Raw genomic sequence first — 27,736 nt, forward strand, 5'->3', positions numbered from 1 at the left:
TGAATCATGGATAGAGTAGGCATTTTGAACCTGTGAATAAAGAAAATTGAGCGAAATTACATCATAAGCTATGAAAGTCAAATCGGAATAAAAAGCAAATCTTGTTTTCTCAAAAATAATATAGCAAAACTAAGAAAATAAAACTCATTTTTAACTTGTATGACATTACTTTGTAACAACTAAAATATTGACATTATACACAACTAAACAGCTTGCTGACCCACTACATTTAAAGCCTCAGTGACTCAAAAGTTTTTCACATTAATTTAAATGTTTGATTTCTTTTTTTTTTTTCCCAGGGCTTCTTGCCCCTTTAACAGAAGACTACTACTGGCTCCATTGTCATAAGGATATTATAGAACAAAAAACAGTGTTTTTCCCTCAATTCAAACATAGCAAAAATCTTCAAGTGATCAAAAGATTCACAAGCTTCAAAAGATTCAACTTACCTATTGCAAAATAGCAGGCTTGATGTTGAAGGCCAGTGTTTGAAATTTTATGGATCCAAATGTTTATAAAATGGCTGCCTGATCAGTTGAAACACATTGGAGTGGACATTACTCTTGAAACTTGATAAACAACTTTTATATATTGTCTTTGAATTAAAATAGAATTAGTCAGTCTGTTACTGTCAGTCCGTTACCCTAAAAAATATCAGTCCGTTACCCAACAAAAGTACCTTATATGATAAATTTCTTGAAAAATTATCTTACAGTGCTAAAGCCATTCATGTAAGAACAGAAAATCTGAAATAGTGAATCTGTACAACAATCACATCTTTCATAGATGAAAAATACTGTTTTAATGGTAACGGACTGACATACAATTTCCCAAGGTCATTAAAATGACCGTTGAGGACAACATTTCATTAAAATCGTAAATTTGAATGTTTATATAGGTTCCTGATACTTATAATTGTTTTAATATCAATAAACAACAGCAAAGGTGGCTATAATTTTGTAGAAGTTGCAAGATTTATAATATTGAGAAAATATTCTTTTTGTTCTTCAAATAGGGGATACCCTTACATAAAGCTACAATAAGCATCTTGTACCACAAATATGCACGAAATATCCTTATATTCATAATCCTGAATGATTTTCCAACAAATTGGTACCAAATTTTAATATGTTCTTAAGAATTTGTAAAACACCCCTTCGGTTGACATTTTCATGGAATTTCCCTATAGGTAGTGTCAGGTTCATTCTCCTCTGGTACTCAACTCCCATATCCGGCTTCAACTTTCAATGGTATCCATCTCCCTTTAGTTCCAGGTTTATTTCCCACTGATATCCTTTTTACACAGTCCCAGGTTAACTCCCCACTGGTGTGCAATTCCCCGACTCCCAGGTTCACTCCCCACTGGCGCCACCTTCTATAGTGTCAGGTTCATTCTCCTCTGGTACCCAACTCCTATAGTTCGGCTCGGATACCCACAGTTATCCATCTCCCACAGTCCCAGGTTAACTCCAAATTGGTGTGCACTTCCCTGAGTCCCAGGTTCACTCCACACTGGCGCCCATCTCCTATAGTGTCAGGTTCATTCTCCTCTGGTACTCAACTCCCATATCCAACTATCAACTTTCTATGGTATCCATCTCCCTTTAGTCCCAGGTTTATTTCCCACTGATATCCTTTTTACACAGTCCCAGGTTCACTCCCCACTGGTGTACACCGCCCTGATTCCCAGGATCACCCCCCACTGTTGCCAAACTCCCATAACTTTGCCGGATATTGTCGGGTTTCGGCGGGTTTCGTAATAAAGCACTAATTCTTTTTTACGAAACCCGCCGAAACTGGCCGATAACCTTAGTCTCAGGTTTACTCCCGACTGATGTACACTTCCCTGAGTCTCGGTTCACTCCCCACAGTTGTCTACTTCCCATAACGTTGCTGGATATTGTCGGGTTTTGCCAGGTTTCGTAAAAAAGCACTAGTTCTTTTTTACGAAACCCCCGAAACCCAGTCCCAGATTCACTCCCCAATGGTGTACACTTCCCTGAGTTCTAGGTTCACTCCCCACTGCCACCTACTTCCCATAACTTTGTCGCGTCGGGTTTCGCAGGATTTCGGCGGGTTTCGTAAAAAAGACACACCGCATTTTTATATCATTCAATGTGTAATATTTTAGATACTAGATATAGATAGTATCCAGGCCTATAGAATTTGAAAAAAATTACATTGGTATTAGCTAAAGGTGAACTATGCTTCCAAAACCCCCTTTCCTCCCCAACCTTCATGCTCTCGTGCTGTACATTTAAGTTGGCATCAATGCCAATCACCCCGTACCTGACTAGAGGGAGGGGTGGGGATGCTGACTCTTCAATGTTAAAGTTAGGTTATTAGAAAGTGGGATAACCATAAGACCATAAGAAGTGACTTTATTTTAGTATAAATGGTTTCAGTTTCAATATTGTCTTAATTTCACTTTTCCTCTTTTTGTTGGTCTTAATGACAGTTTTATTCATATCTTAGTTTCAGTTTCCTTTTTGTCTAGTTTCAGTTCTTTTTTTGTCCTAGTTTCAAATATGAAGCGGCATGTATTGTTATAATACATATACTGGGGAAAAGCTAAAAGTAGCTGCGAGTGTTGGTTGCATATTATTACCTATTAATACTATGCTTGAGGAGTCGGGAGTCAGAGTCGAGTCGGTTTCAAGGCTGGAGTCGGAGTCGGTTTAAAAATAACCGACTCCGCCAGCCCTGTTCATAACTATGTTTAAATATTTTTTATTTTCATCTATTCAGGAAAATATGTCAACGTTGAAATAAAAAATGATGTTGCGGTTGTTAGATTTGACAATCCTGAATCCAAGGTAAGTTAAACCTGAGTCTTGGGTTGGTGTTTTTTTTTTTTTTAATTGTTTTGTTTTTCAGCTTGTTAATGATTTGCCATATTGAGGAAAGGCAATTGCTGAATGGAGAAAATATTTATTTATTGATCAAACTATTTTGTTGGACTTAATTCAGAATTTTGAAGTCAATGTAAAGACCATAATAGTAAACTGAAGAATAGTGTAGGTCATAAGGCTAGCCTATGGTTGTTGGATGATGAAATTTCAAATTGAGGACTAAGCATTCTTTGTGCAAACTTATCAGTAACATATTCAATATTGTTATTAACCATTTGTCTTCATCAGGTGAATACTTTGTCTTTAGACATGCAAAAAGAATTTCAAGATGTAATCACCCAGGTCAAAAACGACGACAAAATCAAAGCAGCTGTTCTCATCTCTAAGAAGCCAGGATGTTTTATTGCTGGAGCAGATATTGGGTAAATAAGCAAATAATTGTTAGTATTGTCTTTCCTATTCTGATCAGGGTTTATAATTTTTTCAAATCCAAGTAACTCTGAATTTCCTCATTCTAAAGGCCTTTTGAATAGTTTTCTTATCTATCTTTTGGGGAGTTGGAACCATTCATTGTGTTTATAATTGAAATATTTGACATTCACCGGTTATAAACTAACTGCTAATCAAAATCTTTCATATATTTTGAGGCTATCTGCATGTCTTTTATTTTATGGGGGTTTTTTTGGGGGTTTTTTTTGTTTTGTTTTTTTGTTGTTGATTGTTGTGCATGGAAGGCAAGATTATTAATTATTGCAACAATTTTATTTGCACATTTAGAATGATTCAGGCTTGCAAAGACAAAGCAGAAACCCAGGCACTGTCTGCAAATGGTCAGTCAGCATTCCAAATGATGGAGGACAGCAAAAAGCCCATTGTTGCAGCCATTATGGGCACTTGTCTTGGGGGTGGTCTTGAGGTTAGTTTGTCATGAGCTTTGTATTATTTACCAGTTTTAGTGTTGAACCACTGGATGGGGTTTTCTGACCTCCCATAGTGGGCAGGGAGGCACTGTCTGCGTCTTCTATCCCCCTATATCTGTTTTCCAACATGCCTTCTGTCTTTGTTTTGGAATGTTTTTTTCCTGGCCCTTGATGGACACCCTGGTTGGGAGGGAAACAGTCAAATGTATAGTTAGAGTTTTGGGGAGTGGTATTTTTCTTCCTTGTAAATCATCTCTCTTCTATGTGCTGTTATGTTTATTATTTCGAATATCAATATTGTGATTTGTAAACATTTGAATGTATTCCTCTTTGTGCTCAACTGTTCTTATGTCTGGATGGGACTTTTAGATGATCCCAAACTAAGAACACTGATAGTGTGCTCTTGAAATCTACATCTGTTCCCTGTTTTAACCATTCCCATTTGTCATACATTTTCTCGTATTCTTTTAATTGTAAATCTCAGTTTTTTTACTATCCCATTTTCTTCCCTTTTATTGACGCTGAAATGACCTAAATGTGTTGCAAGCGCCCTATTGAAGAAAGTGTTTGACCAAAGATTTTGTCATGTCAAGTATTTTCCTCTGAAAGTTCACAAAATCACCATTATGTCTTATGTCATATTTTGACTCCTGTACTCAACTATGTGAATTTTGGTTACTATTGTAATGTAACTATATTGGAATATAATTCTTTTAGATTTAAATTGATTCAAATTGAGCACTTAATCATATATGATTAACAAGTTGGGATGTCTGCCAGTCTTATACTTATAGATTGTGTCTATACAGTGAATGCCTGGAATAGAATTAGCCAGAGATGAGGAAAGCTTGAATAATTTTGAATATTTCAGGTTGCTCTTGCATGCCACTACCGCATTGCCATGAAAGATAAAAAAACAGGTCTAGCTTTGCCAGAAGTAATGCTTGGCTTATTACCAGGGGCTGGTGGAACCCAAAGGTTACCCAAATTGGTAAGTATCCTCAGTTTTTAACCAAAATGTAGTTCTTAGTTGTGATCACAAAGCCATGATGTTCATATTATTTGTTACAATAGGTACCACAAGAGACAATTTATGAGTATTTAAAATTGATTTTTCTTACTATATTCATAAAGCATTCTGGTAGCCATGGTAAACACTTTTTAAGTTTTGAAAATCCATACATAAATTAAAAAAATGAGAGTAAATTCATTTTGCAAGAACTTAGAATTTTTTTACTTGCCCACTGATGTGAGAAAATGTTCCAACTTTGACGTCATGTACAGGGCTGAGAATCTTCCGCCTAAAGGCGGATTTCCGCCTAAATGATGGTTTATCTCCGCCCATCACCATCACTTTTCCGCCTTTTAAAAAGACTCACCACAACCACTACATCAACATCCCTATCACCACTACTTTTACAACCACCACCTATACTACAACCACCACCACATCATCATCCCCACCACCACTACTACTACCTACAACCACCACCAAATCATCTCTACCACCACTACCACTACAGCTACAACCACTACTACTACAACTACCATCACATCATCATCCCTACCACCACTACTACAACAACCACCACCATATCATCATTCCTACTATCAATACAACTACATCCTCCACCACCACATCATCCCAACTATCACTACTACAACCACCCCACATCATCCCTACCACAACTATTACAACCACCACCACACCATCATTCCCAACACCTCTACAGCTACAACCACCATATCATCATCCTTATCACGGCCCTACTACAACCACCACCACAGCATCATCCCTACCGCCATCTTTTCTTACTACTACTACAATATGTTGTAATTACACTTTCAACTTTTGAAATTCCTCCAAGTGGTGTCAGAAATTATTGCGAGACACATTTTTGATTGCATCTCAGTAAATTTTTTATGAAATTCAAATTTATACGTTATCGTCGCATAGATAGGTCTTGAATTCCATTTTTGTGACCAGTCATTCTCACCCTGAACCATCATGACATCATCACCATCTCTACCATAACTACCACCACTACGACAGCAACTATCCCATCATCATCAGTACCGCCTCTAGTGCAAGCACCACTATCACATTATCTTCCTGGTGGGATCTTTTGACTTGCATGGATCAGAGTTGCTTTCTGCCTTTGTCTTGGCTTGATCCTTTTCATGGCCAGATTCATTGGCAGGGAGGGAAACAATTAAATGTATAGTTGTTTTTGGGAGATGATATGCTTGTTCTCGTATATCATCTCTCTTTTGTGTGACGTTAGATTTGTTGTTCTAAGTTTTGTATTTCTCTCACAAGGATTCTGTGCTTGTGTCTTGGTGAGACTTTTAGGTGACCTCAAACTAACTACATTGATAGTTTGATCTTGGAGTCCGTTTGTGAGCCCTATTTGAACCAGTCACTTTTTCTCCAGTGCTTTTGATCTTACTTAAATCTATTTTTTTTTTTACAGTAAAATTCACTCAGTTCTTAAGTCTCGTTAATTTTTCACTTTCATCTTTCTGTACTCATCTTTAGATTCACTTTGAGCTCTCTCGCTCTCTCTCTCTCTCTCTCTCTCTCTCTCTCTCTCTCTCTCTCTCTGTCTCTTTCTCTCTCTCTCTCTCTCTCTCTCTCTCTCTCTCTCTCTCTGTGTGTCTCTTTCTCTCTCTCTCTGTGTCTCCTTCTCTCTCTCTCTCTCTCTCTCTCTCTCTCGAGAGAGAGAGAGAGAGAGAGAGGATTCAATTAAAATGTTAATTTCCTGGCAATTGCCAACATGAAACATATGTTAACTTAATATTTACGATTAACAAATAAAGCACATACACACCTAACAATAACGTTCACTCAGTACTTTAACCTCGGTTATTTTTTCACTTTAATCTCTCTGTACCTATCACTATATTCACTTTGAGCAGTCTCTCTCTCTCTTACTCTGTCTTTCTGTCTCACACACACACACACACACACACACACATACACACCTGGGTGGGGTTCCTGACCTCCCATAGTGGGCAAGGGGGTACATACTATGTCTTCTATCCCCTTATATCTGTTTTCCAACATGCTTTCTGTCTTTGTCTTGGAATGAGATTACTTCGTTTTGTCCTGGCCCTGGCCAGAGTCCTAACTGTAAGGGAAACAGTCAAATGCACAGTTATTGTTTTGGGAGATTATACTTTTTTCCTTGTAAATCATCTCTCTGTTATGTATTAGTATATTTGTTATTTTGAATGTATATAATGTAAGCATTTGAGTGTATTCCTCTTTGTGCCCGGATGAGACATAGGTGATCTCAAACTAAGTACATTGGTGGTTTGCTCTTTGAATCTACATTTGATCCCTTTTTGTTTTGTTCCCCTATGTCTTACTTTTTCTTGGGTGCTTTAATTGTAATTCTAGAACTTTTTACTATCCCATTTTCTTCCTTTTTACTGGCGTTGATATAACCTAAATGTGATGCAAGCGCCGTAAACCCTTAAAAACAAACAAACAAAACACACACACACACAAACACACACTATCTTTCCTTCTGTCAGACAAACCTAAATCTATAAAGTGGATCATATCCTTTTTGCATGGATGGTTCTTGATCTAGCACTGAAAAATTTCCTCCTTTTTAGTGACCAGTCATTCTCACCCCTGATGTAGCTAAACACCAAAAAGATTTATCATACTTGTAAAACACATTTTTTAAGCACAATGACTAGATAAATAAAAGATAACAAGATTTGAACCAGACACAAATTTTTTACTAACTCTCCAGTCTGTTGAAATTCCCCCAAAACACTCACAAAAGTAAATGTTTTGGCCTCCAGCATGATGAAATAGCTTATTCCATATACTAAATTAACTTAATGATCATACAAAATGACATATAATGTACGTCAACATGTAGCGGGTACTTCAGGGAAGAGGTCAAATTTTTTTCAGACATTTTCTTCAAACGGTCTTTGCAAAATAAAGAAGTGAACATCAGGAAACACCAAATTTGCATGTTGGCAGAAAAGTAGCTATAATTACGATTAAAATGCATAAAAAAGATAAAATATCTCTCAAAATGATACAGATAGAAGGAAAATATCACACATAATGGTAAAGTCAATATTTCCATCTCAAAATTTAACATGAAATCATGAATGATAAGCACAATGTTCAAAACAGCAGCATTAGATAATAAATCAACCTGTTAAGAAACTCATAATCCCAAGACATCATGTTTTTACTTCCGCAAAGTCTGTTTTCACCATGCTGCTTTATGGACGTCTTAATTATATTGCTTGGTTTTGCCATGGCCCTCTCTGGGATCCTTAACTGAAAGGGTGCAGTAAAATATATTATTCCTTTTAAGGAGGAGGATTTTTCCACTGTAAATCATCTCTTTGTATGTTATTAGGGGTACCGATATATATTTGTTGACATTAGAGTGCTTCCCTCTTATATGGAATCTTGCGCTTGTGTCCAGCAGGCTTGTCTTTTGTGGCCTTAACCCCCTACCACCCCAAAGTCTTTTAGCGCCAAAAATTATGTCTTTTGTGGTACCTAGTTACGATACTGAAAACCCTTTTAATTTTCTCAACTCTTTTCTGATAATTTGTTTTATAATGAATGTATCACACATTTATTAGCATATCAAAAAGTCTTCTAATATTTTGATTATAGATACTTCTTATCTGTGTTGTTTACTTATACTAAAAACACTGGTGTCAATGAGGTGGTGATGGATATTTCTAGCAATGTAAGATAGCAAAGGGCAGCATCTTACAGGGAATAGTTTTATTGGTAAAGGAAATAAATGAAACTTAATTACCTGCTGGGAGAGTCGAAAAAACATTATTGAGCATGATGAAATGAAGCGTTCTTATGTGATGAGTAGTATTAAAAAAAGATTATTTGAAGTCATCCAAATAGTGCAATGCAACAACTGCATTCAAAAAAAATTCTACAGTTATAGTTATAGCATTTTTAAAAATCTTAAGATTATATTTCCATGTAACATGTTTTTAGAGGTATATATGTCACTAAATATAATATTGATTTTGACTTCTAGGATGTCCATAGATACTCAATCGCAAGAATTAAGTATGTATTTGCTTTCACCCAGATTTCAGTGCCAAATGCCCTTGACATGATGTTAACAGGAAAGAACATCAAGCCTGACAAAGCCAAGAAAATGGGACTCGTTGACATGGTTGTCAGTCCCCTTGGTAAGGCAAAAGTTGACAAAATATATTGATTGATTATTTTCCTTCTTTAAGCGATTCATTATGCCTGAATAGCCTTATCATGCATCCTTTGGTGGTGGCTTTTTCCTGCAGCTATGATTTACTGGTATCAGATGTCAGACTGTTGAATAACAGTTTTTAAAGATACTGTTTTTATATTTTTCTTCTTAATATTATATATTTGAAAATGAACTTTTCCAGGTTGTTGTTATTTTTTTTATTTTTTTTTTTGTTAACGCTTTATTTGTTTTGATAATGTGTATTAGATAAATATATATGTATATTTTTATATTCAAGGTCCTGGTGTAACAAATCCTGATGAGAACTCTCTCAATTATCTTGAAGAAGTAGCAGTTCAAACCGCCAGGTATGAAAAGAATAAGTTATATATATATGTGAGCAACTTTATTGTTAGTTATTCTGATATTCATTTTACTTTCAGTTATCCTTTAATAAAGGTATTCATTACCACTATTTCTTCTGGTTTACTGATGTTTTTAATACAGCTTTATTATAGTTGATCTTTTTTCGTTGAATACTTTTACATCAACAGAGATTTGGCTGACAAAAAACTGAAAAAAACACCAAGAAAAAAGAACATTCAAGACAGTGAGTTTTAATTATTTATCTATTTATTTATTTTTTAAAAATATAATCATATGACTATAGCCTCGTTACTTATTCAGTTTTGAATGTTTAAATCTTTGCTCAAAATGGAATAGTGATAAAAGTTGTTGGTCCAGAAAATTAAACTGATACAGATCAACAGGGCCATTTGATTATTTATCATTATCCATTCTCATTAACCCAAGTAAAACTTGAGTCCATTTATGAGGACGAGCATAACTGGGTTGGTCCAGTAATGAGGACGAGTTGGCTTTGACAATGAGTGTGTCGGTCCTGTAATGCGGACAAGGTCATTAATGGAATTGTTAACCTTTCTATATTTGGAAATATAGTAAAAATTTAATTGATTCTGATTTTTAATAGTTTAGCTTTGTCCTTCAACTTGTTGAAGGTAAGTTAATGAGCCATAAATGAAGGCAAAAAAGTGCTCCCCCGCCCACCTCCAGCCATCTTTTACCTCAGGTTTCATCTCAAACGAAGAACATAAAGAATGCTTGTTACCCATGTGTGTGTGTGTGTTTGTATGATATTCTTTTATTGTATATGTGTGTGTGTGCTTGCGTTAGACCAATGTGTGTATAGATAAAGTTATAAGGTGTATAGCCTTGCTCCCTCTCATTCTCATTCCACCACTCAACAATTCTAAGTAGAAAGTAGATATTAGTGATCCTCACGTTTTGAGACATTTTATGGAGAATGGAAATAATTTTATAACCAAGTTTGTTGCTGACGCTTACTTTTTACTTTTTAAAAAAAAATATTTTTCTATAGATGTGTTCCAGTTAGCTGTCATGGTACTGTTTTAAAAAATTGCAAAAAATTACAGGTTTAATTAGTTCATAATACGTTTGCCCTCGCTCAAAAACCAGATATTTTCTTGGATGGGTGGTAAATGTTGAAATACTTCTCGGCGAGCTGCCATTGTTACATTGATCAGCTGTAGCAACTAGCCACTGTGAGTGTAACTTCTGGAATGCAATATAGTGTCACTTGGGTTAAAAGTGGGAAAAAAATGCTTATTAGATACCCTTGGAAACTTAATGATTGAGTGTAACTTAGCGGGTGGTTGGATGGGAGCATCACCCTTGAATCATATACCTATGATGTTCGCATGGGTGTACGATCCGATAGTGATGTCGTTTCTTCTTCTCTTTACTAGCCTATCCTGCTTCTTTGGTTTGTGATTGTATTTTTTGACAGGGGATAGTTTTTTCTGTAAATCTTCTGCCTGTTTGTTCTAGGTTATTTATAATTTAGCTTATGATATCTTTAGGTTATGATTTTGATTTACATTTGTACTATTTTTTGTTAGATTGCTTGTTTTTTTGTTTCAGCGGTCTCTCATATAACCTCAATTGTGTTGGAAGAGACCTAAAGCAACAAACAAAAAAAGTGTAACTTAAGTAATTCTCAGATATAATCATCATTGCCTTTTTCACCCTGGGTCAGGGTATAGGCCACAGACAAACAGTTTCCATCCTTCTCTATCCTGAGCCAACTTTTTTATCTCATTCCAGGTCTTACCACTTCTCTGTATATCAGCTTCTTTAATTCTTCTCCATGTTCCTCGTGGCCTTCCCCTTGATCTTCTGCCCTGAGGGTTCCAGTCCAATACTTTCTTTGTTATAGTTGAGTCATTCTTTCTAAGCGTGTGTCCAATCCACCTCCATCGTCTTCTTCCTATATCCTCTCCCACTGGTTTCTGCTGTGTTCTTTTCCATACTTCTTCATTTTTTATTCTATCCATCCATTTTATTCTGAGTAGCTTACGCATGGACCAGATGCAAGCAAAAACCACAATTATAAACAGCCTCTCGGAATCAATTGGTCTAAGAATTCACCCTGCAAAGTCAAAGGTCTTGAGGATAGGTACGCGTCAAAGGGAGCAGATCAAAGTAAAAGATCAGGAACTCGAAGATATAGACACTTTCTGCTATCTCGGAAGTATAATTGACAAGGATTCTCAGATATAGCACTCTTAATTTTATAATCTCGTCATTTATCCTCAGAAATAATGGACAAACTCTTGGAATACGACTTTGGGAAAAATTTTGTTTTCAACAAGGCCAAAGGTCAAGTGATGAAAATGACTAATGGTCTGTATCCAGCCCCACTCAAGATTTTGGAGGTAAAGTTTGTGTCACAGTTGACTTAAAACAATAAAAAATAAAAAAAGAAGAAGAAGATTGTTAATGAATTTTTGGTCTGATTTGAATGTTTACTGGTCACGCTATTATAAAGTCCATTTATACAGGCCTAGCACCTTTTATGATTTCGCATATTTTAGGAAGATTTTTGGACCCAGATACGTGGATACGATTCCCAAGGATTTAGTATGATTTTTTGGTAATATGTTAATATTTTTTTCTCAAGTGTGAATGGTGTTGAAAATGATACATTTGATGCAATGATATATACATGTCAAACACCAACTGTTGACCATGTTTCTGACATGCATCACATTCATTTAGTACAGTTATCATTTCAGTTAGTTATATGATGCTGGTTTTCACCAATATTTTTCTCATACCTTTTTGAGGATTTGCATAGAATTATGCATGTAAGCTTATTTTATACTTTAAATGGCATATTTTAGAAGTATTAAACTTGAATATGCATTTTACATAATGTGAATTTCCTATCGTTTGACCAAAAGCAATAGTATTAGTAGTATGTAGCAGTAATAGTAGTAGTAGTTGTCGGAATTGTTGTAGTAGTAGGAGGAGAAGGAGTAGTAAATGCTCCACACAAAAAAGAGAGGGGGGAGGGGGGCATGGATCATTAGATAACATATATGGAAAATATCTTGTCACTGTTGCAAAATGTTATCTATTGAATTGAAGACCGTTCTCCCAAATATTTTATCTCAAAACTTATTCACACCTGATTTACTGAGCCGGCAGATGTATATCACCATCACAACTTCTTTTGGTACATCAGCATCATCATCACCACATTATCATCTCTTACAATCTCCTACATGGCATCACCACTACTACAACCACCATCACAGCATTGTCACTACCATAACCACCACCACATCACTTCTACCACCACCGCCACCACAGCTTCATAATCATCACCGCTACCACTAGATGAAGATCAGAGTTTATTTTGATTTGGGTTTGTTGTTAGCTTTTATATAAATTTTTGTATAGTGCACACTTTTTGTGCGCCGACGAAATACACATTTGCTTAAAAAATACGCTTGTTAAGGTTATAGAATACACTTATCATTCTGGGAAGGTTGGCAGATCTGTAATTTATATCGATTTTTGTTGCTCTTATTAACATCCAGAATATCTCTTTGTCACATGTAAAATAAAATAAATCTCCAATTTTGTTGCATTTTAAGTTAGATATATTTTTGTCACACAAAGTGCACAGGTTTTGCTACGACTAGAAAATGTATGTTGTAAAGAAGTGCACATTTAAAATTAAATTTTTTTTCTAGTTTGACCTTGCCATAATTCAGTCTTCCAGTTTCCTTTCCCACCCATAGTTTGGATCTACAACAGCAGTTATACTAATTCTGACTGAGTCGTTCAGTTGATATGAAATAGAAGAAAAAGAAACAGGTTTATTTCTACTTGGCATGGCAATGAATTATTTTAACCAATATTGTTGATTTTTCAGATTGCAAGAACCGGCATCGATAAAGGACCAAATGAAGGCTATCTAGCTGAAGCAGAGGTAATATTTATTTCTTAATTCATTTGTCGAACACAAAGGGGCCAGATATCCCAGTTGGCCGACCACTTGCTTCAAAGCAAGGGAACTGGTATTGGTCCTGTGTGCAGTCTATGTTTTATCTTGCCTCTCTATAGACCCAAGTATGCTTCTGCAGTGGGATCTGAAATATCTGGTGGAAAATAATATGGTTAGAAGAGTGACAAGCAATTGTTGTATGTTTATTCTTACAGAATCTAAGATTTACATTGGCTTTGTGAACCACTTTGTCTAAATATAACTCTTACAGAGATGCCAAAACTCTGATTTCACCTGAAAAAAATCTGGTCTGGAGCAAATAATTTTGGACTACTGGCAACTGCAGTCAACCAATAAGCAATAAGCAATAATTACTAGGTGATCACATTAGATCAGATTTTCTCCTATTTAGTTTTACACTCCTCTTTTTCACCCTTGCATTAGTGTGTGTGTTCTTTTTAAACGACAAATCAGGAAAAGAAATATGGAGGAATTGCTTTAGAAATATTGTTGGATGTGTTAGAAATTTCAATGACCCTATCATTACATTTATGCAGGGATTTGCTGACCTTGCCCACACAACAGAGTCTAAAGCCCTGGTTGGTTTATACCATGGGCAAACAGCTTGTAAGAAAAACAGTTTTGGCAAACCGCAAAAGCCTGTTAAGTAAGTCCTTCTATAGAGATCTTCTTCTTCTTCTTCTTCTTCTTCTTCTTCTTCTTCTTCTTCTTCTTCTTCTTCTTCTTCTTCTTCTTCTTCTTCTTATTCTTCTTCTCTCTTCTTATTATTATTATTATATTATTATTATTATTATTATTATATTATATTATTATTATTTTATGTTTTGTTTTGTTTGGGTTTTTGTTTTTTGTTGTGTGTTGTTGTTGTTGTTGTTGTTGTTGTTGTGTTGGTTGTTGTTGTTGTTGTTGTTGTTTGTTGTTGTGTTGTTGTTGTTGTTGTTGTTGTTGTTGTTGTGTGTTGTTGGTGTTGTTGTGTTGGTTGTGTTGTGTGTGTTGTGGTGTTGTTGGTGTTTGTTTGGTGTTGTTGGTGTTGTTGTGTGTGGTGGTGGTGGTATCATCATTATTATTAATTTCAATTTTTTTTTTTCTAAAGTGCATACAAATGTATACCTTTTATTTACGATTTTGTATCTTAGTATTTATCTGTTTTTAATTATTAAATTATTTATTATTCTAAGATATGAAGTAGCCACAAAATATTGTGAATAGATGATCTGGTCTGATTTAGTCAAATGATAAATACTGAGCGGATTTAAAAATATATAATTTAAAACAATGTCATAATTTTGGTCGCCGTCATTTTAACGAGTTTGTTTTGATTCGGTTATGAACCCCTTTACTGTTTCTTACATGGTCAACTGATTGTGTGATTTCGTCTAACCTGCATCTTGTCTTATCCTAAATTTTTAGTGTTGCTATCGACTGGGGCCCCTTTGTAAAGCACTTTGAGCATGTTTGGTGGATATTGCCCTTTATTTAAGCTCGTTTGGGGTTTGTTATGTTTGATTTTTGTTTTTTTTACATTTCAGCATAAATTTATCCCAAATTTTTGTTATTCCACCAGAACTTTGAGCATTTTAGGTGCTGGTCTCATGGGCGCTGGTATTGCTCAAGTTTCAATCGACAAGGGCATGAAGGTTTGTTAATACAAATTTACAATTAATCTCAAGTGGGCAATCATTGGCGTTATACATTTGTTTGTAAATATGTGTTGACTCGGCTTATTTGATATAGAAAAGTGACAAACCAACCTCTTTACAAAATGAATAGGGTATTCTTAAACAATATTTCTGAAAGATAACAACTCAGAAGATTTTCTGTAGTAGAAAAGATAATGCAATGTTTAATTTATAAAACAAATTAATAAACCACAAATGTGACACATGTTATGGTGACATTAAAAAATACTCAACAAATATCGCATAGAACCAAAAGAATAATAAAAGATTGGAGCATTTCGTATAAAAAGAGTCATAGCAAGGAGCCTGAAAGAGAAAAAGATTATTGCGTTATAGAAAATGAGGGAAGAAAACTGAAGTTGATATCTGTCCCCACACCCTCCTCTTCACCTATGCAATATGGGTTCTGTAGAAAAAGAAAAAAAACCCAGTTTATAGTTATAGGGTTTTGAATTTTATATATATATATATATATATATATATATATATATATATATATATATATATATATATATATATATATATATATATAGAGAGAGAGAGAGAGAGAGAGAGAGAGAGAGAGAGAGAGAGAGAGAGAATCTTGAAGGAAGCAGCGCATCTATTATTCTCTCCATATCGTTGTTAGGTTTTAATATAATATGCAATTGCAATATGCCATTTCAGTGTATCACATGTCAGTCAACTTTTTTCAGATCAGACTAAAGAATAGATCACTCCTGGATCTACATAGACCTTTTTGCTGGCGAACTTGTCCCCATTTTTTCTACTTTTTTTTCCCTTAGTCTCAGATCCCATCCTCGGTGGAGTTAATTGACCTTCTCGGTCAAGTCCTTTAGTCTTTATAATTTCTTCCGGTGTAGGGAAAACATATGTGTGTATTTGGTACTTTGATGTAGCAAAAACACAAGTGTATATTCAGTACACTGGCGTAGGGAATGTACAGTCCGTTTATTAAATAGTAACCTGTTTAAGTTTTGCAATGTGTAATTATCATTTATTTTATTGAATAATCACCTGTTTAGTTTTGTAATGTGTAATTGCCATATTTTATTGAATTGTCACCCATTTCAAGTCTTCATTTTCTGTGGTTGTATAATAATACAAGCAAAGACTGATTCAAAAAGATATTCAAGATTACAAGCTCATTCATTTTTACATTTCAGTTTATTGTTTGGTGCATAGTTAATTACTTATTTCAATTTTTTTTTTTCATTCCAAGGTAATAATGAAAGACATGTCTGTTGAAGGTTTGGCAAGAGGGCAAGACCAAATTCAGAAAGGATTTGACCAAGCAGCGAAGAGAAAGAGAATCACAACGTAACTTTTTGTCATGAAATCGATAGACAAACACCAAGTTGATTAAATAAGAAAATGTCTTCTAGTATAAAAGGATGTCTTTTAAAAGTCTCTCTGAACAAAAAACAAACTACGATTTTTTATTTCATATCCAAATTAAGTACAATGCAGAGAAATATTAATGTAAATGTTTTATTTAAAGCATTTTTAATTGATGTTTATTGTATCAAATTTTTTTTGGAAGAATACAGATTTTAGACTTCCTTTTGGCAGATTGTGTGGATGATTACTGTCATTATTGTAATTATTTGTTTGATGCTTAAGTAATGTCTGATTACTTTATCTTTTAGATTTGAAAGAGATACAATCTTATCGAATCTGCATCCAACTGTGTCTTATGATCAATTTAAGAACTGTGATATGGTGATAGAGGCTGTGTTTGAAGACATCAACATCAAACACAAAGTCATCAAAGAAGTAGAACAGGTAACAATGGGAAAATCAATTTTGTTTTTAAAAGAATTTCGTCATCATTCATTTAGAGCTTTACTTCGAACTTAAAATTTGTTATTTTATGAACCAGAATGAAAAATATATTACATGTTTTATTGATACTACTAACTGAGCTATCGGGACCCCTGTACTTTAACTAAACGATGCAATAATTAAGAAACTATCCATAGCTTAGGTTATATATTTATATAGAGCATGTTTCTTACCAGTTAGATAAATGGCACCATTTTACATTACAATTGTTAGTTCTTTGTCATCATATGTTCAAACAATTTTGTCCTATTCTTTTCAAATCAGCACATCCCAGAGCATTGTATTTTTGCTTCTAACACATCAGCCCTGCCTATTACTCAGATTGCAGAGGCAAGCAAACGTCCAGAAAAGGTAATGAAGCAGAACAAATAGTTAACTATGTCCATGAGCAATTCTTTCTGAATGTTTTAATTGTTAATTTTGGTTGTTTTGGTTTGGGTTTTTTTAATCTTGAAAAATTGAATAGGATAGTTTTTGTATTTTCAAACCTTGGCTGTTGTGTTAAAAATGTAAGATTCATTTAGTTATGAATTCATAGTTTACCACCATATATCTGGTTTGGGCAGCCCTCAGAGCTTGACGGGGGGGGGGGGGGGGGGGATTATTCTCCCTTCAATGTCTTTACTTCAGTTATCTAGCAGTTTTAATGAGAAGTGGGCTCAGCTGGATAACTCACAGTGGCCTGTAATAGAAGTGAAATGTGTGCCGAATGTCTCACTTGCTGATTTTAAGAAGATGACAAAAAGATAAGATAATATCGTCAACTCCATGATTTTCACAATTTTCTTGATTTAACACTCAACTTTCATTGACAGATTCATTTTAAAAAAAACAGAGTTAAAATTAATTATTTTTTTTTGCATGTAACTAATGGAATGCTTTATAATAAACATAAATCTCTTGACATGATTTTCTCTGTTTTTGTCTTATTGGAATATAATATATAAATGTTTGTAGCCTTTGCTCCACTTAAGATTTTTTTTAAATGACACTTTATTTTGATTTGAAATAAAAAATTTATCATGTGGCACCTCTTTTAAAGCCACCACACAAATAGCACATTGAACTAATAAGACCTTATCCACAACAGGTTATTGGGATGCATTATTTTTCGCCTGTGGACAAAATGCAACTTTTGGAGATCATCACAACTGACAAGACATCAAAGGACACAGCTGGTAAATATTTCAATTGATTGACATAATCCACTTGTTACCATCACTTTTGTAATAAATGTTCAAACAATTGCATTTTCCAGTACTGTAATTTTTGTTTATTGAAAAGGAGACATATGGGTTTAAATGTTTAAAGTACAGAGGCATTCTCACAGCAAGTGTTGTGAAATACCAATGGTTTTTTACTGAATGTACCTTGAAATTCGAAGTTTGCTTTTGGAATATTCTTCAATTTATGGAATTTTCCAGGATATGTTGTATTATAATTGTACTTCATAATGAAAAATGCTTTGTTTGAAAAAATCATTTGCAAGTACGGCAGCCATATTGAATATTATTTTGGTCAAAAGTCGTTAAAGTGATACATTAAGTGTTAGTAGTTTTTATTTTTTAGTAATTAATTGATTTTAATGGAGTCCCAATAGCTCAGTTGGTAGAGCACACGCTTCACAAAGGGACTGAGGTCGATCCCAGGTGCCGTTGAGATATTTTATGACCCCCCTGTCCACCCAGCAGTGAATGGGTAGCTGGGTCTATTTGATCTGTTGAAAAGTACTTTGCGATAGACTAGTGTCCCATCCAAAGGGTAGCAAGAAAAAAATATGTTTCAAGCTATAGAAACCAGGATAAACTCCGGCTCCATGGGCCTAATGCTTTGAAGAACTACTTAAACTAATTTTAAACAAATTTTTCTCTCAGCATCTGCTGTTGATGTAGGTCTACGACAAGGCAAGGTTGTCATCACTGTCAAGGATGGACCTGGATTCTACACAACGAGAATTTTGGCTCCTACTCTCTCAGAGGCTATCAGAACTATACAAGTTAGTTGGAGAATGTATAAAATTTCAATAGTGTTTGTGTCTCTATCCCATTTTACTGTATCTGAAATTACCAGAATTGTTGCAAGCGTCATAAAACCCTTAAGACAAACCAAATAAAGATTGCTAAAATTTTCACTTGTCTTTCTATCAAGCGCTTCTTAACTTTCTGAACACCTGTCCTCAATTTAAGGAAGATCAATGTGAGATTTCTCACATTTTAAAATCGTTTTACTCTCAAACGTTCCATTATTTTAAAGCTAGAGTGAAAAATGACTGGGTAGTGCTATTAAAATGTCCATTAACCCATTCTACTGGCCCACAACCATGTAAAGTTATATATCATTGTACTTGCCAATGATCACAGTGACATGTCTATACCACAATTGAAACCCTCTCCGAAACATAAATCAGATTTATGTGCTGGGGTAGGGTCTCAAAAAATTATCACAAAAACAACACATTTCTCAATCACTAAGAGGGAAAAAAATTCAGTTTATGAAATATAATCAAATACCATTTATTTTCCAAACAAACAACATATTTTGCAGATTATTTACAAAATTCATTGCAAATTTCCTGAAAATGAGTATTTGAGAGGGTCTTAGAGACGAGCAATTTTTCTGGAAAAAAGGGGCATAATCCAGCATTATTTGACATAAAAGAACTTAATAGCCTTTTTGTTTGTCCATAATATCATATTTCTTTTATGGTTGAGGAAAATAATGACCATAACACTTGAAATCATACAGCTGATTACAAATATTACATATTAGGTCAATATTTACGTAATATGAGTCATATATATGTGAACAAAAAACATCACAAAAATGACAGTTTCAATTTCAATTGGTCTGCTTTACTTCAAATGAGTGATATTGACTGATTAAATGAATTATATGGTTCATTTTACATTCCAGAATAGTAATTCACTCACAAGTGACATATTTATTTCACAAAACTGCACTTGTAAAGGCATTTGATTATATAAATCAGAAGAACAATATTTGCATTTTTTGAGGAAAACCATATGGCAATCTTCCACAAAAATAAATAAATTACAAACTCAAACTTCAACACATCCATCATACAATAGACCAGGGTCAAGTTCATGCCAAAAAGGTGGGACAGGGGTTGTGGGACCAGGATCAAGGCGCACTTTCTTGGGTTTGGAAGGGCCAGGAATCTCTTGAGATGGAATTTGAGAACTGAAATGAGATGAATTTAAAAAAAAAAAAAAAAAGAATTAGAATTGCAAAAACAATTTTAATAAGTCAAAGGTAAACCAAATAAACAAAATATTGACTGCTTGACTCATTCCATACACAAAAGTAACAAAATTTCAGTATATCAACTGTTTGTCATTCTCATGTTCCCTGTGAACCCATGAAATTCTTACCTTCACTATTTGTGAGCCACATACTAAAACATTGCTTCATACCAACAATTTGAAGCAATTTATAAACTAATAATTTCTAGAATGTCATACTTCCAAAGTGCATCTGAATAGAGTATAATAATAAGATTCCTGCTCACCTTTCGTAATGACTTCTTTTACTTGTACTCATACTTGCAACACCAGGGATACGAGTGACATCTTCATAATCCTCATCTTGTACTTGGATTTGGGTCTCACTGCGTTAAAAAGAAATTTAAAAAAGAACAAAATTCTGTTAAAAGCTGCTCTCACAAAATATCACAATCTTAATTTCTAAAAGTCAGAAATAAAAATAAAGTTGTATCACTCCTTGTTGAAATACATGGCTCTCTACTTCTATTGTCAGCCATGTTTGTTTACATTTTCAGCTAACCACTTGCCCAACTTCTATGCTTCGTAAATGAGGTGAAAAGTGAAAAAATAAATAATAACTTAATAGAAACTGATAAAAGAAAGATCAGGGTTCAAGAGGATGTGCGTTTTTTGACTTGAACATGATGTCAGAGGATGGAATTGTGAAAAGTTGAGAAAAATACTTACTCGTCAGGTTCGTCATTCGAGTCCAGATTAGGTGAGTAGGGCAGGTCCCCATCAGGCATCATATTCTCGGGAACAGAGGCGTAATTTTCATCGTCACTGTCTTCATTCATGTATCAGATATCGTAGACCTCTTTTTCGGTACAATAAGTCATTGTAAAATGTATCTAATTAGTTTATTTTGAGTAAATTTGTGAGTAGAGACGACAAGTCGACTGTCAAAACAAGATGGCGGAAGTCGAGTGACGAACCGAGTTACTGACACAAATACTTTCGTATTTCTTGTGATTTAGGAGGAAAAAATGAAATATTCTTAGAGATTTTTTAGTTTTTATTGTATAAAATTAAGTAAATTATTATAAAATTGCCATTTGGGGGCATATTATAAAGCGCACTTAAAGCGAAACGAGAGGAAAGAAGGGGGGCGTGTCCATCGATCACTGGTGATCGAAATCTCTATTATGGAACGTGTGAGAGTTAAATAAGATACTTCTTTATTTTGGTTACATAATACTGTCAAGTAACTTTGCCAGAAATCTTGATGTTTATTTTGATGAGTTACTCACAAGGAAAATTGTTGATGATAACAGTGAAACGATGGTTATTTACAGGAAGGAACAGGCCCCAAGAAACTAGATAAATTAACCAAAGCCTTTGGCTTCCCTGTTGGAGTAGCGACACTTATAGATGAAGTTGGGGTTGATGTGGCAGCTCATGTTGCTGAAGACCTGGGCAAGGCTTTTGGAGAGAGATTTATGGGTGGTAACCCTGAAGTCTTGAAGGATATGGTGGCCAGTGGCTTTCTAGGTGAGTGTAATTTAAATATCAAATGTGTTCCATCTGTTCATTTTTTCATTTGTGTAACTTTGAAGTAGGTTTTTAAAGAAAGTTTGTAATCTGAAATGTAGCAATTACAGTCTTCAGCTTATAGGCAAGTGATGGAGGTTGATACCACAGTGCCTTTTCCCTGCCTATTGTGTGCATTGATTCAAGGTTTTCTTTCAAATGACTTTTAAAAAATATGTTATCATCAGCAATCACCATGACTTTCAAACATTATATATGGAGCAGCATTATTTATGCGTGATATATTAAATGTTCTAATACTACATTTGATTTTAATCTTGTTATATTATTCATTTTCTATGATTTCTTTTCCGGCAGGTCGTAAGTCTGGAAAGGGTGTCTTCATCTATGAGAAAGACACCAAAAACAGAGAGGAAAATACAGATGCTCTCAAAAATATAAATGAAAAATTCCACAAGGAAACACCAGCTGGGTAAGTTAATCTTGTCCTGCCAGACTTACTGCTTCATGCTGAAGTCAATGTATCATTAATAGAAATATACTTGTTTTTATTCTACAATTTAAAAAAAAAAAAAATGAAGTAGAAAAGGGTGGCCTCCATCGGACAAAAAACTTATTCCAATATTTGAAAGCTACCTAAAATACAAAATTGTATGACATCTAATCTATAAAACAAAGTGTAAACTTTTCTGCAGCTTTTAAAATCACACGAACCAATTTACGTCCATTTTGGCATATGCTGAAATATCTGTCTGAACTATCTGAAATATATTGTTCATTACGAAAGCAGAGTTTGTTTTCAAAAAATGGTGAGACCCATTGAAGTAGAAATCTAATCTATCTGGACAAAAAGAGAAATTGGGCTCATAGACAGGGTCAATGATTTTATTTCTATCTTATTATTATTTTGGTGAGGATTTGTTTTGTTTTTTTTTTCTTTTGTTTTTTTCTGCGTATATTTTAAAAAATTATTACAGTGCAACCCCTGAAAAACATCATAGCTCGGGACTGGAAAGTTATGTAATTATTCCGGGGTTTTCAAGATGGCAGAAAAGGGGGCGTGGTGAGACCCGTGAATACATAAAAGTGCAGTGTGTGGACCAGTGCCTGAGGAATAGCATGTCTCAACAATGTTAGAATATGTATATCTCATGTTTACAAAGGGTAGTATGCGCTTAACTGAGAAGCTCACAACATTGCCATCCGGAAATAACGGACCATCACACAAAACTCTGTGTAACCATGAATTTTTATAGTCTGAGTTAAGTGAGGGTTACTCATAAATGTGGATGACAAAAAGAACAATAACAAAGACCTGAGTAACGTCAACTTCATTCTATCTTTACGAGTTAAGCTTTCACATCTAGTTTTATATAAGTGCATCAAAATTTACAAGCAGTTAAAAATTAGTAGATCTACACCTTGCGATATTAAAAACAAAAACAATACACACATTTTAAAAAACCCAGTTATTAACCACAATAAGACAAAATTTGGACTGGTGTTTAGAGAAACAACTGATTTTTTCAAATTAAATTAATAAAGTGAAAGAGGCTGCTATTGTTTTCCTTGCTGTTCCAACATATTGTAAGACCGTAAATATCCATAATTGCCCCCAATTGGACAAGGCATAACCTCCTCTGACCTCAAACAAGTAGCTAATGAGGAAGGTTAATGGACCCTTGAGAGTTTTATCCACTGCTTAACTTATTTTGCCTTGATTCCATGCAGTGTAGTAAACATGTGTTCTGATTGATCAGTAACAAAGCATTCTCATTGGAAGGGAAAAAAAGACGTTTTTTATTGGGGTAAGAGTACAAGGTGACGATGGTCGGGTATCAAGCATCGGTATCAGCTGTCAATTATTATAACGATGTCGCTAACCTGGGTTTTTACTCAAATGTCTGTCGCTATACTACTAATGACATATAGCAAAAAAATCGGGACAGAGGTCAATGCCGCTATCCAGGGGGCTGTCAATATTCAGGGGTGTAGTTATCCAGAGGTTGCACTGCATTTTTTTTTTTTGGGGGGGGGGGGGGGGGGGTATTTTTATTGTTGAAGTTATTGCTGCTCTTGTCACTGAAAATAATGCTACATTCAGAAAACCAAGTCCCTATGCTCTCACCAGACTATTTGGGATTTTTTCCCTTTGTCTTGTAAACAAAGTTATCTTCTGAATGAGCATTTAGGTGAAATCTTGTTTTGAAAAGGGAACATTTAGGATTGTATATTAAATAGTAATTATGTTTACTGAATTAGGGGGCATATAGGCGAAATGGATACTAAGACAGCCAAGATAAAGGGGACTAACACTAATGATTATTATTATATAAAACTTTTCATTATTTCTTCACAGTATGACAGATGAGGATATCCAGTATCGTTTGGTCTTACGATTTGTGAATGAGGCAATTTTGTGCTTACAAGAGGGAATCTTGAGAGACCCTGTATGTATATTGAGATTTTGATAATCATTACACTTGAGATGATTTCATTTGATAATTTGATGGATTCTTTTATTATTATTTTTTCATTTGAGAAGTTCAGGTTAAACCTTGAAGTTGGCATTTGCTATATATTTATGAGTGGCTTGAGTAATCCTATAGTAGGGTTCAACCCAATATTTTTGTTTGTTTGTTTCCATTAATTCAAGATTCACCCCAACTATGGCTGTAGTCTTGGATTGCAACTGCAACAAGAATTCTGAAAAGTGGCTTAGAATTAACATGATTGGTAAATACATATATCATCAATACGATATGAACTTTAAGGACGTTTTTAAAGCAAGTGAAATGATTACCAATTGTCATTGTTGAAAATTACTTTTATTTCTCTAATTTAATTCACAGCTTGAAGGAGATATTGGAGCAGTATTTGGTTTGGGATTCCCACCTTTCTTGGGCGGTCAGTGTATTTTAAGTTTGTCCCTTAGCTCTGTTTACTGAAATTTGTATAATGTCACAATTTATTTAATCCTTTCTTCCATTAATTAAATGACTAAAAAAATATTTCAAACAATTATTTAACTATCAAAAACAAATAAATAAACCATTCTTCATCATGAAAGGAGAGAATAAATTTTAGCTGAGAAATCAACTTTTGTTTTTTAGTATGGATTTTTAAATTATCCTCTCATCTATAAAGTCTTAGCATTCAAGAATTAATATTTAAAATTTTTTATTCCTTAGGACCCTTCCGATATGTTGACCTCCATGGAGCTAAGCAGCTTGTAGATCGCATGTTGCGATACTGTGACATGTACGGCAACGAGTTTGCTCCGTGTCAGCTACTTATGGATCATGCCAATGACCCCAGCAAGAGATTCCATTCTTAAAATGCATTTTGTGAGATGTTGGAAAACAATACAGTTTGAATGACATTTGTGATATAATAAATGAATATTATTTACAGAATGAACTGTTGACAATTGAGAGGTGTATAAGGCATGACATGTTGATAAATGGAATATAGAATTGTTATACATTTTGGATGGCTGAATCTTTGATGATCAGCATTTAAGCGGTTGCTGTCCATACTCCATACATTTTGATCAATTATATTTTAAATTGAGTTATCAGTAAGATTATAGCTTAATGGTGCCATTTGACAATTTTATTCAGGCCTATGAAAGTCTGAAATACAACATTATTGAATAAATGAGATTACTACCCTTTCTCTTACTTTCTTTCTGTATCTTTAAACATTGCTCTTCGAAACTACTGTGAGAAATATTGTCTCATTTATTTGTTTAGTGTTTATATGTTTATTATTAATTTTTTTTCCCAGATTTTGATGCAGGTTTTCTTTAAATTTTTTCGTTTAACGACAAATGAAGTTTAACACATTTACTACCAATGTAACATCGAATTCCAAATTATGATAGTAAAGTGACAATCACTTGGTGTAATGTTGCTAGTATTCAATGAAATTATCATTACTATTATTATTATTATTATTATTATTATTATTTTATTTGTTGTTGTTGTTATTTTACTTAATTACTTAAATTTCTTCATTAAGGGTATCATGTGAAAAGTAGGCCAGTGGCATAGTCTACATATTAACTTCTCTGGTTAAACTTGAAACTTTATTTAAGTGTTGTAAGCACTAAATAACATGATAGCAAAGTAAAAGAAGGTGGGAGAAGCTTGGAAAGATAACAAAAGATGTATGAGAGTTTTGTGAGAGTCCAAAAATATTTTTAAAATATTTGTATGCATGTTTAAGCATGTAAGGTCTTGACAAACAATTTACTTTTTTTAAACTATGAAGTTTGCACAAACAAATAAATAAAAACTAACTTTGGAATTGCAAGTGTTTACTTTTCTTTTCCTGATCAATATCTGGCCCTCCGGAAATATGCAAAAAAATATCCCAAATTATGCGGGGGGGGGGGGGGGGGGGGGAAGGCAAATTATGCAAGGGAAATAATTACAAATTATGCAAAACAAGAAAAAAGTAATAAATCGCTGTCTAAATTTTTCCATTGCTTTATTTACATTTAACCAATTCAAAATTAAAGAACTACAACGCCAATTCAAAGCTTAAATTTTTGTCGTAGCACAGAAAAGCTAGATGTCGCAGAGACGTTGTGCTAAGACTCCTGCGCCTGTCTGACAATATCATTCTTCTTCTTCTTCTTCGTTCCTCTGATGGACATCTGTGGCTGCAGTCCGATATCTGCTATGAAGTCTGTGGTCCGCTTTAGGTCCTCAGCCCCACTATAGAGCTTTGTGTTGAGTGTTGTAGGGGTGACCCAGTGGTTCGAACGTTGCACGTTGTATAATGGGCAATCCATAAGCACATGTAAAGTGGTTTCATGGTCGGTTCCACATGGGCAATAAGGGGCTGTTCCAATACCTAGCTTTGTAAACATATGTCCTCTTAGTCTATTGTGTCCTGTTCGGAGGCGGAATAGAGTGACTTGGCTACTTCGCTGAATGGCATGGATTGGATCCTGCTTGTTGTGTTCCAGGTGTGTGTCATTCCTTTCTTTGTCTATTTTTAGCTTTATTATTTTCTTTTGCTGATGGTAAGTGATTGACGACTTCGGTTGTTCCTTTTGGGCTCCTTCTTTGGCCAGTTGATCGGCAATTTCATTTCCATATATACCTACATGACTTGGAATCCACTGCAGCACAATTTTTCCTGTTTTATCAGATAAGCCCTCAAGGGCCTCCACAGTGTGTGCGGCTTCAGAGTCCTGGTAATTTTCAATAGACCGGAGAGCATCATCAGAGTCTCAAGTAAACCACATTTTTCCCGTATATTCTGTGATCTCTGGATAGTTCTTTTGTTGCATTGAGGATGGCTTTTTCTTCAGTTTTAGTACTTGTGCACATTGAACCCACTGATACAGATATTTTTGTTTCTGTTTTATCTGTCCAGTGTATGAGTGACCAGCACCTCCATTCATGAGGGGGCCGGAAACTGAGCCATCTGTATAAACTCTTATCCAGTTGGTCATTGGGTATTTTTTATCGATCATCTTTAGGGTTTGAGCATGGTCATTATTGCTTCGAATGTTTTTCTTGTTGATGGTTATGGATTTTTGTTTCTTTTTCCACGGTGGTGGTTTGAGATTTGGGACATTGATTTGGGCAATATCTTCCTTTGGTGTCACTTTATATTTGCTCTCTAGTTTTTGTCCCAAGGCGATGAAGTTTTCCCTTTTGAGTCGATTCTCTTTCTTTTCCATTGTACTTGGATGCAGTGGTTGGGATTCCATGAATTTTATCTTTGAGAATTGTGTCATTATTTTTAAATTTCGTTGTTCTTTGAGAGGTTTTATTCCTGTGTGGGTTTCCATCTTGTGAATTGGTGTTGTTTTCATTGCTCCAGTGATCACGCGTAGGCATTGGTTTTGGACTTTTTCAACCTTTTGAAATTGAGCCTGTGAGCACGTTCCCATGCCGATATGGCATAGTCTATTGCAGGTCTTACATATCCAAGATATGTCTCCTTCAGGACGTTTGAGTTTGCTCCCCATTGCGTTCCAGCAAGTTTTCGGAGAGAGCTGCATTCTCTTGTACCCTTTCTGTTGACTTTCATCTATTTGATGTTTCCAAGTGAGTCGAGGG

At 34.7% G+C, this 27,736-nt stretch overlaps 2 protein-coding genes across 2 annotated transcripts in view; one reads left to right on the forward strand and one right to left on the reverse strand.

Annotated features, from left to right (window-relative positions):
* The window catches only part of LOC144980858 (trifunctional enzyme subunit alpha, mitochondrial-like), a 36,229-nt gene extending 10,265 nt beyond the window's left edge, over positions 1 to 25,964 (forward strand). Inside the window, exons 3-23 of the mRNA XM_078928737.1 lie at positions 2,749 to 2,816; positions 3,141 to 3,274; positions 3,630 to 3,768; positions 4,644 to 4,763; positions 8,878 to 8,980; positions 9,296 to 9,365; positions 9,552 to 9,607; positions 11,635 to 11,753; positions 13,262 to 13,318; positions 13,891 to 14,000; positions 14,919 to 14,991; positions 16,256 to 16,353; positions 16,683 to 16,818; positions 17,143 to 17,229; positions 17,969 to 18,056; positions 18,753 to 18,874; positions 21,458 to 21,653; positions 22,011 to 22,125; positions 24,013 to 24,103; positions 24,506 to 24,560; positions 24,845 to 25,964. Of these exons, the coding sequence (XP_078784863.1) occupies positions 2,749 to 2,816; positions 3,141 to 3,274; positions 3,630 to 3,768; positions 4,644 to 4,763; positions 8,878 to 8,980; positions 9,296 to 9,365; positions 9,552 to 9,607; positions 11,635 to 11,753; positions 13,262 to 13,318; positions 13,891 to 14,000; positions 14,919 to 14,991; positions 16,256 to 16,353; positions 16,683 to 16,818; positions 17,143 to 17,229; positions 17,969 to 18,056; positions 18,753 to 18,874; positions 21,458 to 21,653; positions 22,011 to 22,125; positions 24,013 to 24,103; positions 24,506 to 24,560; positions 24,845 to 24,990 (2,183 nt within the window). The 3' untranslated portion in view covers positions 24,991 to 25,964. The remainder of the gene's footprint in view (positions 1 to 2,748; positions 2,817 to 3,140; positions 3,275 to 3,629; positions 3,769 to 4,643; positions 4,764 to 8,877; positions 8,981 to 9,295; positions 9,366 to 9,551; positions 9,608 to 11,634; positions 11,754 to 13,261; positions 13,319 to 13,890; positions 14,001 to 14,918; positions 14,992 to 16,255; positions 16,354 to 16,682; positions 16,819 to 17,142; positions 17,230 to 17,968; positions 18,057 to 18,752; positions 18,875 to 21,457; positions 21,654 to 22,010; positions 22,126 to 24,012; positions 24,104 to 24,505; positions 24,561 to 24,844) is intronic.
* LOC144963484 (uncharacterized) lies at positions 19,938 to 21,084 on the reverse strand. Its single transcript, XM_078897564.1, has 3 exons — positions 20,850 to 21,084; positions 20,408 to 20,506; positions 19,938 to 20,079 (listed from the first exon to the last, which is right to left on the reverse strand). The coding sequence occupies exons 1-3, from the start codon at positions 20,957 to 20,959 to the stop codon at positions 19,938 to 19,940; spliced, it is 351 nt and encodes a 116-aa protein (XP_078753690.1). The 5' UTR covers positions 20,960 to 21,084.
* Positions 25,965 to 27,736: the final 1,772 nt, after the last annotated feature.

The sequence above is a fragment of the Berghia stephanieae genome, chromosome 1 (genome assembly GCF_034508935.2).
Source record: "Berghia stephanieae isolate SIO BIC M18660-M18661 chromosome 1, UCSD_Bste_1.3, whole genome shotgun sequence".
Classification (NCBI taxonomy): Eukaryota; Metazoa; Mollusca; class Gastropoda; order Nudibranchia; family Aeolidiidae; genus Berghia; species Berghia stephanieae.